Source organism: Pseudoliparis swirei, chromosome 22 (genome assembly GCF_029220125.1).
Source record: "Pseudoliparis swirei isolate HS2019 ecotype Mariana Trench chromosome 22, NWPU_hadal_v1, whole genome shotgun sequence".
NCBI lineage: Eukaryota > Metazoa > Chordata > Actinopteri > Perciformes > Liparidae > Pseudoliparis > Pseudoliparis swirei.
Window position 1 is genome coordinate 15,356,636 of NC_079409.1, and position 18,101 is coordinate 15,374,736.

At 43.3% G+C, this 18,101-nt stretch overlaps 1 protein-coding gene and 2 long non-coding RNA genes across 3 annotated transcripts in view; 2 read left to right on the top strand and 1 right to left on the bottom strand.

Annotated features, from left to right (window-relative positions):
• The window catches only part of si:ch73-22o12.1 (nectin-2), a 75,742-nt gene extending 65,478 nt beyond the window's left edge, over window positions 1-10,264 (top strand). Inside the window, exons 7-10 of the mRNA XM_056445079.1 lie at window positions 7,371-7,506; window positions 7,630-7,687; window positions 7,826-7,909; window positions 8,646-10,264. Coding sequence (XP_056301054.1) covers window positions 7,371-7,506; window positions 7,630-7,687; window positions 7,826-7,909; window positions 8,646-8,879 — 512 coding nt within the window. The 3' untranslated portion in view covers window positions 8,880-10,264. The remainder of the gene's footprint in view (window positions 1-7,370; window positions 7,507-7,629; window positions 7,688-7,825; window positions 7,910-8,645) is intronic.
• Window positions 10,265-11,484: 1,220 nt separating this feature from the next.
• On the bottom strand, window positions 11,485-12,252 carry LOC130213499 (uncharacterized). The gene is made up of 2 exons (XR_008835470.1): window positions 12,172-12,252; window positions 11,485-12,016 (listed from the first exon to the last, which is right to left on the bottom strand). It is a non-coding gene; the product is annotated as an uncharacterized LOC130213499 (long non-coding RNA).
• On the top strand, window positions 12,246-13,208 carry LOC130213500 (uncharacterized). Its single transcript, XR_008835471.1, has 2 exons — window positions 12,246-12,334; window positions 12,682-13,208. It is a non-coding gene; the product is annotated as an uncharacterized LOC130213500 (long non-coding RNA).
• The last annotated feature ends 4,893 nt before the right edge of the window (window positions 13,209-18,101 follow it).

Consider the following 18,101-nt stretch of genomic DNA (forward strand, 5'->3'; position numbering starts at 1 on the left):
ATAAATACCAATACATTAAGAAATCTGTATATCATACACTATGAAACTCGTAATTGTTGTTTGTTTACATACCATTTCTGCTTTAATCTAATGATATTCTTCTTGTTAATAACTTTCATCCTGTTACATTGTACAGTCTTCCAGTCTTTTGCTGAGCCCCACTCAAGCTTCATAGCGAGCGGTATCCATCTGTTCATCCAACACGCCCAGGCTACGTTGAAAGTGTAACTTACGTGTATGTGCCACAGAGATCCGCCCTACAAACCTAAAATAGACCTGACTTTCAGTTCTTCTTTTTTTTATTGTTCATCCCTTTTTCACAAATGGGTCCAAGCATGTCGTATCCATTCATATTATGGGCTTCATCAATAAATAAATAAATACATATATAGATGCATATATATATGCATGTGTATTAATGTATATAAAATAATATATTAATACTATATATATCTTAATGTGTGTATATATATATAAAATAATATATATTAATGTGTATGTTTATATATATGTATTAATGTATATAACATTTGATATTAATAATATATATATTAATATGTGTATGTATATATTATTTATTTATTTACACACATTCCTGATGTCGTCAGACTTTTTCTAAATGTTGAGTTAGGTTTACATTTAGATGGCAGATTGTGTCTTTTAAATATATTATTTCTCTGTATCAGAGCATCACAATTAGAAAATTGAAGAGTGAACTTCTGTTCATAAAGTCATAAAATAAATGGTATGTTAATTACAACATGTATTAAATTAATCACGCCATTTACATTTTGAGACGGGGGTGTCATGTATCATTAGCTTAATGTGTTTAAAAGTGCTAAATTGGGTTTCAACATTAAATGTGCTGCAGTGGATGTCACGACAATCTGACCTGTGCTTTTTGAGCACCTCTTGTACTTCTTTTAAGTATCTGCTCACTGTTTCCAGCTCCACCTGTTACCTCCTATCTTTCTCTCTCTCTCTCTCTCTCTCTGTGTGTGTGTGTGTGTGTGTGTGTGTGTGTGTGTGTGTGGCTGGCTTGGAGTACAACAAATCGTACATGTCCAGAGTGGACAGCCACATTTGGCTAAGGCAGCACAACTTTCTTTGCTGGCTGCAGCCGACCACCTCCGTGTAAAGTGGAAGTGGACTGTAAATATTTACAGGCAGACAGCAAGAGGCGAATGGCGACCTTATCAGAGAGAGAGAAAGAAAACGAGATGGAGTGGAGGGGATGATGGGAGGCTTGGAGAGGGGGAAGAGATGGAGAGAGAGGGAGGGAGAGTGAGTTCCTGCCTTCTCCCAAGGCAACTGAGTGTGTTTTGATGCACTGTGGCAGTGAACACAGTCTCCCCAGAGAGGGAGAGCAGCAGCACACACACACCATACAGAGTTTTCACATTACCGCCACACAGCTTTTTGAAATGTCAAAATGCACATACACCCTCACAGTATGTACACCCAGACGCAGTGTCAGACATGAATTTAATCCACAGACAGTTGGACTGCACGAGATTGAGCTGGAATCACAGTAGATTAGAAATGACCAGCATCACTGATCTGCCCTCACCAAGAACCCTGGCAACACACACACACACACACACACACACACACACTAAATTCAACCGGTTTGGTAGAGCGAGTCTGTCTTCACGAATCCGTTCAGCTGGTCTTGTTGTTCGAACCAGTGCAATCAATTAGTTTGGTGCTGATCTGTAATGTGATGGTGATGGTGGTCGTGGGTGTAGCAGGTCTTCAACTGACATACAATTAATATCAGGAAGCTACAGCACGCAACTCTGTAGCACTTGCATTGATTGTGAATAATTTGTGTGTGTGTGTGTGTGTAGGCGTGCAGCTCATTTATGTACCAGATTAGCCACATCTTTTATTTCTATTATTCCTCTCCCCCCACCCCCCCCATGCAGCGATCTATGCAGTTGATTATCGGGTCAGTGTATTAGCAGAGACGCGATGCAGGTGTACACACAGCTCCAGCTGAATGAATGAGTCAATGGATGGATACGGTGTTTGTTTTTCCAAGTTAACCTTCGAATCTAAAGGGTAGCATTCCTCTTTTCTCTTAGTGAGCAATGAGATTACATGTACTGTTCTTTATCTTAATCTCTTTCGGAGGCCATCAATTCGTTCCGTCCTAATCTCATCTCCAGGCACTTTGCTGTGAGCGTGCTAGTGTTTCTCTCTCTCTCGGGTAGGACTGTAACTTGTGTCTCCGCCGAGTTCAAAAGGATTGGATTTCACATGAAACCAGTTTGTCTCGTTATGTTCAGACTTTGCATTGAGCCCAAAGCGTTGCTGGAACTTGCCAGTTTCCACTGACATCTTTAAAAAAATGACAAAGAAAAAGGGAATACCCAATCAAATGTTTGCTCCTTCAAAGACATTAATGAGGAGCGATCAAACGCTTTGGATTTTATATTCTAATATAGACATGTCTCACTTTGCAAGAAGCATACTGGAGAGTGACTTGGAAGATGTGTGGGAGGGAACAAAGTGAAGAAGACAAGCAGTGAAACTCACCAGCCGGACACAGTTCCACCACATGGCCGAGGCTGCGGCCAGTGAGCCAACAGGGCTTTGGATATGTTGGTCAACTGTCCCTCAGAAGTCGAGCGAATGAGTTTGATCATCAGCTTCAGGAGGATTGTCTCTCCAGTGAGTCCAGTGGTCTGCTAATCTCTTAAAACAAGACCAACCACATACTCATATTTCATAACCTTTTCGACAATGGATCTACATCACCCTGGAAGAGATGGACAATTTCAGATTTGTGTGTGTGTGGATTTGTGTCAGAGGTCAGGGAGGGTAATAAAACAGTCTTATCTCTTCTCGTTAGGCACAGGAGATAAGAGATGCAGAGGGAGACGCTGCAGATTTGTTGTGCCGTCATATTACGGGGCCAAACAAGCGACTCCCAAATGACAACGGCGATGGAGCGGGATGACAGGAAAGGGGGATGATGGGAGAGAAGGAGGGATGGGTGGAAGGAGAGGGGAGGAGGCAGAGATAAATGGAGCGAAAGCCCGGCCGGTGCGGGGGGGGGTTGAGGATAGGCCAGCATGTTAACCTTAATCCCCTCAGAGAGGGGCGTAAACACACAGGAAGAGGGAACATGGGATTGAGTGGAAAAGAGAGGGATGTGAGATCTTTGTCTTCCCGCTCTCTCCTTCATCTCCTCGGTGTGTGATCAGCCCGTTGCAGGCAGCAGCCGGGAAATCCCTCTACTTATCTGAAGCCAGCATCTTTCATCGCAGCCTCCATCTCACTCGGCTCTGCCTGCTCCCTCGCCCTCTTTTTTTCTCTCTTGATTCCTCTCTCTCCTCACCTCCCCTCTCCTCAATGTCACTCGCCCAAACTCCACTGTTTGGAAACCGTCATCTCGACTTGACTCAACTCTCAATGAATCGTCTTTCACTGAATATTCTCTCCTCATTTCAGCATTCCCGTCAGTTTCTCATGGAGTCCTGATTCCCCCCCCCCCCCCCCCCCCATCTTAAATTATTTAGAGACATAAATGAAGAGAACAAAGGTAAATCTGCAAAGCGTTTGCCGCTGACTGCACAGCTGCGGTCAGTATTTAAAGCTCCAGAGGCCCTGGTGGTGTTTCCTACTTCCTTAAAGAGGTCTGTGGTAGTTTCAGCCAACCATCCAGGCAAATCTCCTCTTCCTTCACTCCCACTTCTTCATCCTCCCCCTGTTTCTGTGCTGGGGGAGGACTGGGAGAGTGGTTGTCTGTGGTTGACTGGCTTGGCTGGGCAGGCAGTGGTGAGCAATGTGTATATATATATATATATATATAAGGGATAGGGGGGTGTCTGGCTCGATGGCCACTGCATCGATTGGCTCACAGAGAGGAAGATGACCTTTAACTGAGTTTGGACCGTCTGCTCATTCACAGTAAAGAAAACACCATCAGATGGGAGTTACAGAACCGCTCCCTGCTATGAATTTGATATTATTGTGTGTGCTCTTGTTAAGTCTGTGCTTGTATTTGAATATGTATGTAAATATGTCTTTGTGTATGCATGTGAGGTTGTCTGGGAAAGGAAGGACGGCGGGGCAAAGGGCGTCGGTGTGTTTGTGTAAATATGTCAGACCGAGTGATGAGGATACAGCCGAGGATACCAGCTGCTTCTCAATACAATGTCGGGGGTGCGCTTTTATGAGTGTACATTTTGTGTTTGCATTTGTCTTTAATGTGCTCTACATTTGTGGGTAAGTGCTCGTCTGGGTGTCCTTGGCAAAGAGCTGCAGAGATTTAAACGGGCCCAGCAGAAGTACAGGACACACACACACTCTCCCTCTGTCTGAGATGTTTCATAAGTGCACAACATGGCTGGTGTCCAGGGCCAACACAGAGGGCCCGCTGTGGAGTCCTCCACACAAGCGCCGCACCTCGATCCTTAAAGGCGGCCTCTTTTCCTGCAGAGCTCTATTCTCCATCGGAGGTCATCGGCGAGGAGGGGTACGCTTTCTACCTGAAACCTGCAGAGTGAAAATGACTTTGGTTGGATAATGACGCCTGTGTGATAAGAGCGGGGGATGAGAGAGAGAAGGGGGGGTCGGGGTGCTCCTATAGAGTATTTAAGAAATCCAGAGAGCTAAAATGGAGGAGGGAGCGGCGTGACGCTGAACAGACACGGCTCTGGAATGAGGAAGCTGCAACACTAAAACACTCAAAGAGCAGCCAGGTATCACATGAGGAACACGAGTGCCCGGAGCTGCTCAGCACTTTGGTTTTAAAGCCACACAGCACCACCATGTGGCCGAGCACATGTCTACGTTTATGTGATGTGCCACAGTTGGAAATCTATTACAGAAAACACTTGAACCATCGCAGTAGCGTCTTCTACACACTCCTTCGTGAGTGTCCTTGTAGAGAATCTGACTAATTCATATAGTATATCAAATTCTAAAGTTCATATTCTTTGTTCTTGTGTAACCCCAACATCAGTTTTTTATGGGTGAGATGAAACTAAATGGTGTTTTACAAGCTCATGGTTCGACACTTTAGATTAGTATGGACTGTTTTCATTTCCTACAGCCGAGCCTGATTTTCCTCCAATATAATAGCTGCTGGTCATAATCTCTTTATTACAGAAGTGAAACCATGAATAACCTTTTTGCTCTGAAGCTGTTGTTTCAATTAACATATTTGTATTTAGAATTATTTGGTATTTTGGCGATTACAGTTAATAATTATCACTTTACGCTAATGCAACCTTTAAGAGGGAAATATGTTGGTATTGTTCCGCTATTCAATAGCTCAGAAAATATCTCATCTGAGTACTGATAATATCTCAATCCTCTATCCTGAGATGCATTTGTTTTTATTTAATTGTGTTTCTGTTTTTATGTGATATGGACCATATCAATTGAACTAGTCACATAATACAGCTAATTATATAAAATATGTGATTGAAGTGCAAGACATTTAGTCCCTCCAGAAGCAGAAACCTACTCTAGATGCAATGAGGGCACCACATGTTGGTTTTGCGCTGGGGGGAAAAACAACAGGAAAACTTTTTGTCCCCCACAGAATAAATCCAAACAACGCAATTAACTCTGTTCACCCGCTGAAAATAAGACTTCCTGTTGGTTATATCCAGGGAACCCTTTGGGTTCATCATTAAAGGACTGCAAAGTTTAGTGAGTATTTTTGTGACTCTGCTCTCAAGGTGCACATTCAGAGCCACTATGATTTATTTTTAAATGCCATGACTTTAATTTTGCAATCCCCATGTTTTCACTTCTACATTCATGTTTCTAAAGTGTATTGTGCCGTCGGTTCACCCTCCAGGCTTCAGGAATGACTTGGCACGCGGAAAAGCATCCACGAGAGGGTCAGCAGTAAAATGGGATGAGCTCGGTTGTAATGAGCAATAAGAAAGAGATGATCATTGGGAGATTCAGGCGTGTGCGGAGGAATGGATATTATTTTTAGTACATAGTCAAAGTAGTCTATTGTAAGAGGAGAATTGTAATTAGAGGACGAACAACATTCAATCATGACCCTTCCAATTACTAGGACCTGGGTTTGTTCTCATCAAATGAGCTTCAGAGCCTCTCTGCCCTTTCACGCCCCCTAATTAGCATAATCCCATGGGATTTGGGGGGGATAATGAGGTGGGTTGCACCTTCAGTAAACAATCTGTGTGGGTGTGTGTGTCTGTTCATGTTCAGTGTTGTCATGGTTCATTAGTGGAACCTCAGCATGATTCTCTGGTTTTTCTTAATCACTCGTGTGACTCGAAGCTCTAATCAAGGCCCTTTCTGTACTTCACCAGCACAGTGTCACACACACACACACACACACACACACACATGTACGCGCACGCACACAGATGCTGAGTCTCTCTTCTCCGAGGCCACCCATAGTCATGGGTCTGACAGTGTGGAGTAACTTCACTTATCTTGCATGCAGTCGTGCATTATATAACAACAATAATAATACATTTAGATACTCAAAGGCACTTCACATGGTTAAACAAAAACGATGCAAGCAACATATACAAGAGAGATTACATAACTGTAAGAAGCCACATAAATAGCATCGCAGGTTGAAAGCAGATATGAATAGTTTGAAGTGCAGTTTTGAAAGTGGTGAGTGGTTGAAGAAAGTCTGAGGTGATGGGGGAGAGTTCCAGAGGGAGGGGGCAGCAATGGAGAAGGCCCCGTCCCCCCAGGTCTGATGCTGGGACAGAGTAGGGGGGGTCAGGAGGTCAACCAGGTGTGAAGGGGCGAGGTTGAGAAGGACCTTGAACTGGATTCTCTGCTGTAGGGGATCCAGTGGAGGTTTTATTACTTATCAAGGGCTCTGAAGATGAATAATAAAACAGTAAAGATAACTAAAAGTTTTTCTTATAACAAAAGATATTTTTAGCTGACTTTCGCAGACTTTACTTCAAAGAGTGTTGAGTTTCATTTTATTTTAAGGAATGTTGCATTGTATAAACATGTACACACATACATTGATTGATCAGACACTGGCCTCATCGCATTATGAGGAGGCCAGTGTCTGATCAAACCTGTTTGTTTATTGCTTTTTGATGTTTCTGTGATAACGTTTCTCTCCATCACTAATATCTGGCCACAGGGACTACAATTGAAATGTAGCCTTAGCTAGCATTGACACATTTACCCCTGGGTTGATTAATGTGTACAGTCCCTATTCAAATAAATAAATAAACACTTACAAACATACCAAGCTCATACAGACATAATCCTCATTGTTCCGGCCCCCTATCCCTCAGGACAGACATGGTTATATGTTATTTTGAGGGTTCACAAGGCCAATGTAAATGGTATATATATACAGATAAATAATTCTCCCCTCCTTATGTTTCAAGGTACCCGTCTTCCAGGGAAGGGGGCAACGACCGGCAGCATCATAGGAGCCATCATCGGAGTCGTCATCCTCCTGGCCATCATTGGAACGGCCATCGCGATGTACCGCAAGCACAGTAACAAGAAACTCAACAGGAAGTGAGTGGATGAATACAGTTCACCCCACTGGTGGTGTTGTTGTTGTTGTTGTTGTCTCATGTCTGTCTGTTTGTACGCTGCACATTTCATAACTGTGTGACTCAGCAGCTGTTTGTGTTTCAGTGGTCCGCCCAAGTACAAGCCGCCTCCCCCCAAGAAGACCAACAGCTCCGCTGCCAGAGTGAGTCGCCATCGACGAATACTTGTGAACAATTTAATTTACTAAACGGTTGTCGGGCTGATCTACACATTGTAAAGTGAACATGATTATATTTATATAATTCTGTAACATGCCGTCTGATGTGTACGTCCTCAACAGCCGAACACAAACCATGTCCCAGTGGCCGAGGACAGACCTCTGCAGGACCAATACTACAATACCCAGAGTGCCGAGCCAGTCACGGTAAGGCCACGTGTTGGTTAGACGTGCACTCCAATGACCGTCACTCAAATGAATATTATCAATGGTAAATTCACTTTTAACTTTGAGAACGCACACGGAGCACATTGTGGAACATGTTCAGCATTTTACCTTTTATCAGGGTGGTGTCTGAGGTTGTTTACGCCTTTTTATTCATGAATTACAACGTTCTCATCCCGGTTGGATCCATTCATGGTTTTACATGTTGGGCAGCCACACCGTGTAAAGCAGCAGAGCCGTTGTCCTACTGGGAGATAACATGTTTAATAGACTGGAACACACATCCAAGCTTACCCATAATAAAGTCAAATATTATGCAGTGTTCAATTAACACTTTCTTTGTTGTACAATGTGCAACATTGTAATTCTATTTTAAGCTTTTTTTAATTGAACATCAGGCTTTAGGTTTGAAAGGATTAATTAAAAATAGAAAATAACTTGTAGCTGATAACTGTAGACAACTTGTGAATTCATGGATAATTTAAGATGTGTACTATTTTTGTGTGTGTGGGTGTGTGTAAAAAAAAAAAAGAAGTCATTTGGTTAACTAGGTTTCTGCTTTTTATTTAATTTTAAACGTCAGTCTCAAATTAAAGAGGGTCATTAAACAATTAGTTTGGTGAGTTCATCAGAAGTAAAGGCATCTTAACCTTAAACTGATGAAGCAGAAGCTGGAGGGATTTCCTCTCATGTTCACTGTGTGTCTTTTGGCTGCCAGGACCTGGACGCCGACCATGACGATGATGCTTTTGTTGAAGATGAGGGGGAGCATTATTACGCTGCTGCCCCCTCTGGCTGGGATGACCCCGGAAACAACGAGGTCCCGCCTCCTTACATGCGCACAGACAGCGACCCCCAGGACGGCCCCCAGGACGGCCCCCAGGACGGCCCCCAGGACGGCCACCATGTCAGCCGCGGTGAAAGCTTTGTGTCGTCCGCCATGTTTGTGTGAGGAAACACGGAGGGGTGTGTGTACATATGTGCGTGTGTGTGCGACTGGAGATGTTTGAACTGCATGAATGCAAAGTGTCAGAACGTGTGAATGGTGTGCTTGGATAGGAATGTTCACGTCTGTTCCAAAGACAGAGTTCAGTTTTTCCATCTTGGTTCAGAATATTTATCCGGGGTCAAGTTACCAGAATGATGAGATAATCATCTTCACGTGTGTGTCGCTCCTTTTAAGAATGTTACCATTTCTAAGCCACGACCAGCGAGAGCCAGAAGACACCAGATGTTGCTCACACAGCGAGAGATATCATGAAACTGTTAGTTAAACTGCAGACGCATCAAACACGATGCTGTTCTAAACACCATATGCTGCGTATACATGTCACATCATCGTGAATTACACTGTTGCGTTGCAATGGCATGAGCATGTTTCAACACGGAAATGACTTTCATTATAGAATGTGGCGCTTTACCACTCGTGGGTACGTGCACGGCTCGTCTGTCCAGACGTACCCGCCGGCTGGTTCTGGTTCACAGACCCAGCCGGCATGAGGCGGGTGTAAAGCACGCGCCCTGTGGAGAAGCTATTAGCTGCAGTTAATCGGGCAGCGCTGAGACTCACAGATCATGATGAGGCTGTAAACAGCAGTCAGGGGGGTTAACTGCAGCAGAAATACTCTGTTAATATTTTATCTGAATAGTTTTTTAAATATATATTTGCATCTGGCCTTGGCCTTTCTTGTGAAACATAGGTGGAAGGGAACATTAGATCGACTGAGGGAGCGGCCTTCTCGCTGTAACATTTTACTGTTTTTCTTTTTTTTTAACTTGCGTCCATCCTTCCTTAAAGCCATAGTACACACTTCCCAGTTGCTCAAACTACGAGTAGCAACAGTACTGTATATTTAGGGGGTTATCTGTTACTTGAAAACTTTTGTGCCTTTTTTTTATTTTTCACTTTGTCCACCAGCATGCTCAAATGGATTAGGGTAAATCTGGATTATGTCCATGAAATCTGTTGCAATTCATCGCTCTAGTGGAGGATTAAATGGTTCTTTAGGGGGTTCAAACAGGGTTTGACACAGAGCCTGCTAGTATACTGATATGTCTGTCCATCATCAGGGCCGTGGGGTTGAACTGTAATACTTATTGTAAATTGCTTCTACTCCATCAAGAAACCCAAACTATGTGTGTGTGTGTGTGTGTGTGTGTGTGTGTGTGTTGGTGCTGTGCCAACTAGTTTATTTCATCAAATAGCTTTGTAAAAAACTTGATCTATTTTTTTTCTTTTCCTGATTTATGTTGTTTTTAATCTGTTTTGTTCCTCATTAATTATGTTTGTAAATTCATCTTGACAGCTGTTGATTCAATAAACACGATTTAAATGTGTATCCTGGTTAAATCATTGAACTACAGTTCTTCATGTCATTATTTGCAGATGTGTTTTTTCACCTCAGTTGTAATTCCCCCATTTCACCATGTGGTTGCAGTATGGGCTGAAAGTATCGGAGGGTTCAGCCGAGTCACACCCATCAATAGAAATATACACAATAACACTGTAAAGCACTAACATGTCGTATATATAATATTATGAGGAAATAGGAGTGCTTTAATTTCAAGTGAGTATTGCCACTTCACTCCATGTATCAAGACACTGGAAGGGGAAGTACAAGCACAACATTGCAGTGAAAGGCTGCAGCTGCAGTACCCCCAGTCGTCCATGAGAGGGCTCTAGATAAAACTGCATAAGGCTTTACTGTACCACACCTGATGCAGAGGCAAGCGCTCATTATCTGCTTCCTCCCCTCATGTCTGACTCATCTATTTCTATTTTAAGCTTCATTATCCCGTACTCGCAGTCACTGAAAAAAGTCTGCTGGCACAAGAATAATACTATTTTTAGATCAGCGTGATTCATTTCCAGCACTGAGACTGCACCAAAGGGGCCAAAATGTGCAGTCTTAGATGCGGAATGTGAGGATGACATACATCCACCCCCCTGCACCACTGACTCGCATGTGTAAACCACTTGTGTCCTGCAGCTTATCCATATTAATTGGGTGCAGCAGTGTCTTCACTGAACCCGGCCTGCTGCAGACTCGTCCCTCGCTCTGCAGATGAAGGTGAGGCCTGACTAGCGGCCCGCCGTGACTCTGCAGTCTGCTCGCTGCTTGTATTCTGATCACACGGGTAGATGGGGATTCTAAGAAGAAGTGAACATATGGGGGGTTTACTGCTGACATCATGCGTTTCGCAAACCGCATGATACTCGAGACCGACCGCCAAGGTCGGCTCGCTCTGCAGAAGCTTTGAAAACTCAAACCAATATAGAAACTCAGATGTTTCCTCTTACAGTGACTGTTGCCTTTTAAAGAAAATACTCATTTATTAATGTATTTATTTTCTTATTTCCATTACGCTGCAGTCTATACAGACTTTGCAATGTGCATTAATGTGCCTAATATATAAGCATCTGGATCAATAGATATGATCCAGAGATCAAGCAGGAGTTGCAGCTTTCTCTAATGGCTCTGTGTGAATTGGTTTGGTGGGGATGGATCTCAGGACTCATACACAAACATAAACAGAGGAGAAGATGAAACATTAAAAAAGTTTGAATATCAAAAATAGTTTAATTAAACCAAAAAGGACTAATTATTGAGGGGAAACTGTTCCTGAGCGTCGCTGCATTACTTTTCTGGAAACTAGCAATGATCTGTGCAGTCGCGGTGTTGTAGGATTAACAGACTTTGTGAATCGGCAGCCAGGTAATGATGCTAAGCTGGTTAAAAATAGAGGCAGAAGAGAGGGATTGAGAGAACCGCCGTGTACAGAAAAAATGGGGGATGGAGGAAACTGCTGATTTGACTCCACGCAAAGTAAGTGAGGAGGGATTTACCAGCTGACCTTGGCAGTCAGGAGAACAACGGTGTGGCTACACAAAGACACAGGCACCACGGTGAACACGCTCTACTCATGTGTATGAGCATGATGAGCATGTTGGGCTGCATGCTGTTGGCTTGGTTGGTAAGTAGACACACACACACACACACACACACACGCACACTTATAAACACAGGCCTGCTTTGGCCTCACAAGGCTGAGGACGCCGCCGTTGACCTTGAATATCTATTTTAGGAGCTGCAAAGAAATGCAGATTAAAGCACACTGTTAGAATTTAACAGCAATTTGATAAATGTGTTAAAAAGTAAGCAAATGATAAGTTATCCATGATTGTATCTATTTTGTATTTTAGATATTTTATTAAATAGTTTTCCCTCTTTACAACTGCTCACCTGTTATCTTAATTTCTCTTCAACCCTCTCTTTTTTCTTCTTTTTTGTTGTTGTCATTCCTTCTGCCGTCATCTCTCCACTGGGCTAATTGTGTAACCACCAGGCCAGAAGGACACACCGGGGGAGAGGAGAGCAAGAGGGAGGCCCCGACACCGGCCCCATGGTGAGTGACGCTGTCGAGACGCCCTCGCAATGGGCAAGGCATGCGAGTCTGGAGAGGAGTGGAAAGAGAGAAAAACTGATAGAGCGGGTGGAGTAGATAAGAGGCACAGGCTGTGAAGGAGATAGAGAGAGAGAGCGAGAGGCTTTGGGGATTAAAGAGGAGATGAAGGTGGAGGACAGACAAGGCCAACGGACAGCTGGGGGAGGCTCGGCTCAGAGCTTCAAATGTCCAACGGCTTTCTGGTCGTTAAAACTTGACTCAATTGGGATGATATTTCAGTGTGTGTTGCGTGTTTGCTTATGTTGCGTAACAGAGTAACTTTCCATTCCTACGGCGAAAACAAACAGTGTCATCCGGCCGACACTACCGAAGATTACATCACCGTGTCCTCCACATGCCTCAGGCTGGACCCGCCGTGCAGGGAATGCAGCTCCAACACGTTGTTCTTTTATTCCTCTGCAGAGTGAAGAAACTTACCATCTTACATACTGCATGCTTATTAAAATAAGAAATAATGATTTGTCAATATTCTGTGACAGTAACACAAGCAAAGAAGATGAAGATGATGAGGTAATGTCAGCTACAAGGCCCCATGCCTGAGCTAACGTTAGCCATGAGCTACCGGTCATACCTGACCCAGTTCGTCATGGCAACGAAACCCACAGTGTGTTGAATTGAGCAATCATGGGTTTTATTCTTCATGAAATACCTTTTTAACCTATAGGTGGAAGAATGTTTCTTACAAAAGTGACAGTCACCCTTTAAAAAAAAGAATAAAATTCCCAAATCATAAACATGTGTGTCATATCTAAGATTGTAAACACATTTAATTCCGGTCTCAATGTGAGAGATAAATATGTCTTTTGAGAATGTGTGTGTTTGTGTTTGTATGGGTGCTACCAGGTGTGTGTGTGACATTGGCAGCGTGTTCCCCCGGGGCAGTGTAGTGATGCTAGTTGGTTTAAAATGATGTTTTCTGTTTATTGCTATGAACACTTGTTGTTTTATTCTTCTATATCTGCTGAGTCACGCCCATTTACTGCTTTCACATGTTCTCATTTAAAGGGATACGGTGTTCCACATGCCTTTGAAATGTCTTCCTTAATGAGCTCGCAGCCAACACACAGATTATGTGTTTATCGTAACTACTCAGTTACTATCTGCAGAGGGCTGTTGAAGTGTGTGAGAGGACCGTGTGACAGACGGAGGGAGACGGAGAGGTGGCTGTTACATTACACATTCTTCACTCCTCTGCTGATCTGCAATGTCCTGTTCGGTAATTTCTCGTAACACCTCCCAGTTTTTCCCCACTCTCTTTTCAGTTTCCCTTTTTATTTTTTAGTGCACGTTGTGCTTAGTCTCATTGAGACAGGGGAGGGTCTTCTCTCTCCTCCAATCAGAGCCGTTAGTCGTGCGCTGCGGATGTGCACACAGATGTGGATGTCCATATATGTTGCGAGGCAGGTGCTCCACCTGGACAGCACAAGGGAGGGAGAGAGGATACAGAGCTGTGAGGCGTCATGAAGTAAAGTCATTTACTTTGTGACGCAGCAGAGGAGAAATATGCTTCAATCAGCAGAATGAGAAGGCCAACGATGTGGTCATAAAACTATCCGATTCATATTACGTCATTCATCCTTGTGGTAGCAGTAGTAGTACGAGTATTTTATTCAGCCATCAAATATAGCCTACATACAGTCTAGTTTACAATATGACTGAAAAAGCACAGGCATAAACATAATATGTATATGCCTATCGTACATTATTATCAATTAAGCTACCCTTAAGAAAAGACAATATTTAAAAAAGAAAAGAACAAATATCTTTGAATTTGCACTTGTAACCCTCAACAATAACTTTATAAACAATCCTTTTGAAAACCGAAAAGGAGATACACATTCTTACGTTTATGTTAGCATTGTTCCATAATTTAACCCCAACAATATAAATACATCTCCTTTTATCCCTTATTTTGCTTTTTGTGAAGTAAACTTACAAACATTTCTCAAACTATATTTACACTTGTGTATTAAACAAAAGAAGTCTGGCAGTGACTTTGTCTTGGCTTTGAACATTGTTTGCATTTATTGATAACATACCAAATTTCATAAAATTAGATTTGACAAATAATTGATTCGTGTTTTCATAGTAGATGGCTTTATTGTTGGTCATTTTGCATGCAAACAACAGCAGTGAGATTTCAGGGGCATGCAGATGTGCAACAAATTAAAACTCTATTTTCCACAGCTGTGTATCTCGAATGGAGGGATAACATCAGTGTTCCAAAATATTCTCCCAATGTGTTTTAATGCCAGTTAAAGAGAGTTCTGTTCGACTAAGACTATTGTCTCAAATCTACTAAAATCTCTACAACCGTTGCTGTGAAAGCCAGTATGATTTATTTATTAGTTTCCATACTAAAGATTCGTGATCCTTTATTCTGTGTTTGGACGCTTCATCTCTGCACACATGTATTCATCCTTAATTTGTCCGTCGTATGTAGCGAGATAAACAAATAATCTAAAGAAAAGCCACTTGAAACAGGACCAACTCCTACACCATATGTTTATCACAGATGAATAACTTGTGTTTATGTACATACAGTGACCACAAACGTCTGCGCTACGAGAGAAAGACCTCCTATTCCGCCGGAGTTACTCTTGGGTGTGTGTGTGTTTGAATGAGTAAAAAACAGTCGACGCTCCACAGAGCCATCCAGATGTTTCATTCCCCAGCGATGACGCAACATGTCGCCTCCTCATCCAAACTCCCTCCTCTTCCTCGGCCCTCGTTTCATTCAATCCAAAATCACATTTCTGGGCATACGTGCAACCTTTGCCATCACACACACACACACACTCGGACACAGATGCACCGATGCATTCAGGTAACATCCTGTTTTCACAGAGTGATGATCATTCAGTACACAAGCCTTGATTTAGTAGCACAGCGTGTTCGCCTGTAAGCTAACACGCCAGGAACCATGACTTATAGGTGGGTCAGAGCCACTAAAGGTGATGAGGTGTAACGACTCGTGTGTAGACCCAAATGCACCCTCGACTCCAGGGATCCTTCGAACTTATATTCCACACTCTGGAAACGGCAGGCAGAGTATCAACAGGACGAAGGGCTGGTAGGTTCTCGGGGAGTCGGACTAGCGGGTTAACCAGGGACAGGCAGGGTCGGCAACAGGAAATCCGTCTAGAAACAAGTGCTGGAGAGTCTGGCAAAGAAAAGGAAGAACAATCTGGCAAGGTGTGTGTGTGAGGCAGGAGACTATATAGGGATTTGATTAGTGATCAAAGACAGGTGTGTGAACAGGTGAAGGAAGTCAGACTGACGACGGGGAGTGAGGAGGGTGTGGAGCTGAAACTGACAATGAGGTGTGTCTCTGTGGGTGTTTCTCTGTATATGCCCCCCTGGCCTGTTAGCATGCCGGGGTGTGTCCAGATGTTGACTCGTATTTAATCAAGCTTGCGGCCACACACACACACACACACACACACTCGGAGAAACAGCACACCAAGGTTTGAAGTGATCAATGTAATCTACACATCTACAGTCAGGGGCTGACCCAAGGGCACAAAGACGTCCGTTCTAATTATGTTATGTTGCTCATTTCTATTGTAGAGCAAGTTGAGTTCAACCTCTAAACATCAGTCGTCTATTGTAGAGGTCAAACGTATATAATATAGTCGAGTTCAATCCTAACTGTCCTCGGCGGACTAATGTGAATACATCAGATTTAGTTAAACAACTGAAACAAACAAGTTTTATACTTGAAAATATGAGGTTATAACGTTTAACCAGAAAATAATAGCAACACAAATCCAAAGTCAAAGTCCACTTTGTTAGTTTGCTGGATCTTTCCATTGGGCCTTATGCTCTTCATTGGTGGATGAAGATTGTTCACCTATCATGGAGATGGCTCCGGTCAGTTGTCCGCTGGGATTTGTCAAACTGATGTTTCCTGCTTGTTTAGTGCGGCAAATACCAATTTGTTTAAAAATCAATGAATCTGTAGATTTCGTTCAGCTTTTGAAATCTCAGGAAAAGGTGAAGAGTTTCCCCAAAGTACAAGATCATGAGCAGCCGAGACTGAAACCAAAAGATGTTCAGTCAATTACAAAGAAATAGAATACTACAAGACAGCAAATCCATGAGAGGCTTTAGACATCAGAATCAGAAACCGTTTTATTGCCAGGAATGTTTACACAAACGAGGAATTCTTTTTGCCGGAAGGTGCAACATTTAGACATGACAAACAACAATCAACGCGACAGCAACAGTGAACTTAAGATAAGATAAAGATAAAGATAAAGATAAAGTGCTCGGACAACAAATAACGTGAAAGTGTTTAAGTGTGTGTTACATGTGACGTGTGTTTAAGTTAAAGTGCATGTTAAAGTGGCATGTGTGTGGAGGAGGCCTCCAGGAGGGAAGAAGAAGAAGAAGAAGAAGAAGAAGAAGAAGAAGAAGAAGATGATCATCGTCCTGGGGGTGACAGAGTCAGTCAGTGGGGGACCCGGGCTCCATTGATGAGCCCAACTGCCGAAGAACACTTTTGGTGTGGCGGGGAGGTCTTTGTCCTGATGGACCGCAGCCTCCTCCCCGAGGGGAGGGACTCCAACAGGGAGTGTCCAGGATGGGAGGGGTCAGTGACAATCTTGCTGACCTGGAAGTGAACAGGACCTGGAGGGAAGGCAGAATGCAGCCAATAACCCTCTGGGCCGAGCGGATGATGCTCTGCACTTATCTTTGGCTGTGGCTGCCGGGTGCCAGACGGTGATGGAGGAGCAGATGATGGACTCAACGATGGCCGTGTCGAAGTGTACCATCATTTTCCCTGGCAGGTTGAATTTCCTCAGCTGCCTCAGGAAGAACATCCTCTGCTGGGCCTTCTTGGTGATGGAGCTGATGTTCAGCTCCCACTTGTACATCATCATCATTCAAATAATTTCTTGAGAAATTACTTTTATAATAATAATGAAAGATTCTGACTGGTGATTCATTTTCTGTCAACTGGGGTTTTAGCACTATACAAATTTAAAAAAGATAGCAGTCTTTTTTACAGCACCAGCATCAGTTTATGGTTTATGGTTTATGGTCACCTTGCTCCTCTAAGGATGTGAATAACCTGTGATTGACTGCTATAACATGTCTGTAGCAGTTTAAATGGAAATGTGACAATCCCCCAGGCTTTGCCAAGGATGAGGGTTTGCTTTACTGTGTGTGTGTGTGTGTGTGTGTGTGTGTGTGTGTGTGTGTGTGTGTGTGTGTGTGTGTGTGTGTGTGTGTGTGTGTGTGTGTGTGTGTGTGTGTGTGTGTGTGTGTGTGTGTGTGTGTGTGTGTGTGTGTGTGTGTGTGTGTGTACACAGTTGGTGCGAGCTGCATTTCACCCCGTGTGTTGGTATGTATAACCTTGGGAGTCTTCCTTCCTGTAAGCATCATGGGACGGATCAGAGGACAATAAATTAGCCAATCAGCCATTATGGTCACCCCAGTCACATGACTCATCTGTTCACAAGTGCTGTGCACACACACACACACACACACAAATACACACACACACACACACTCAAGATGCTCGCTGTGAAAATGCATATGTCAGATGCAAATATCTAGGGCAGTAAAAAGTCGAGTGGAACTGACATGTGCAGCTAAAATTAGACTCGCCATTGAGTCCGCTTGCAAGAGAGGAAGAAGGAGAAGAGGAAAGAAAAGAGAGAGAAGAGAGGTGAGGTCAGAGTGATAAAACAGATAGAAT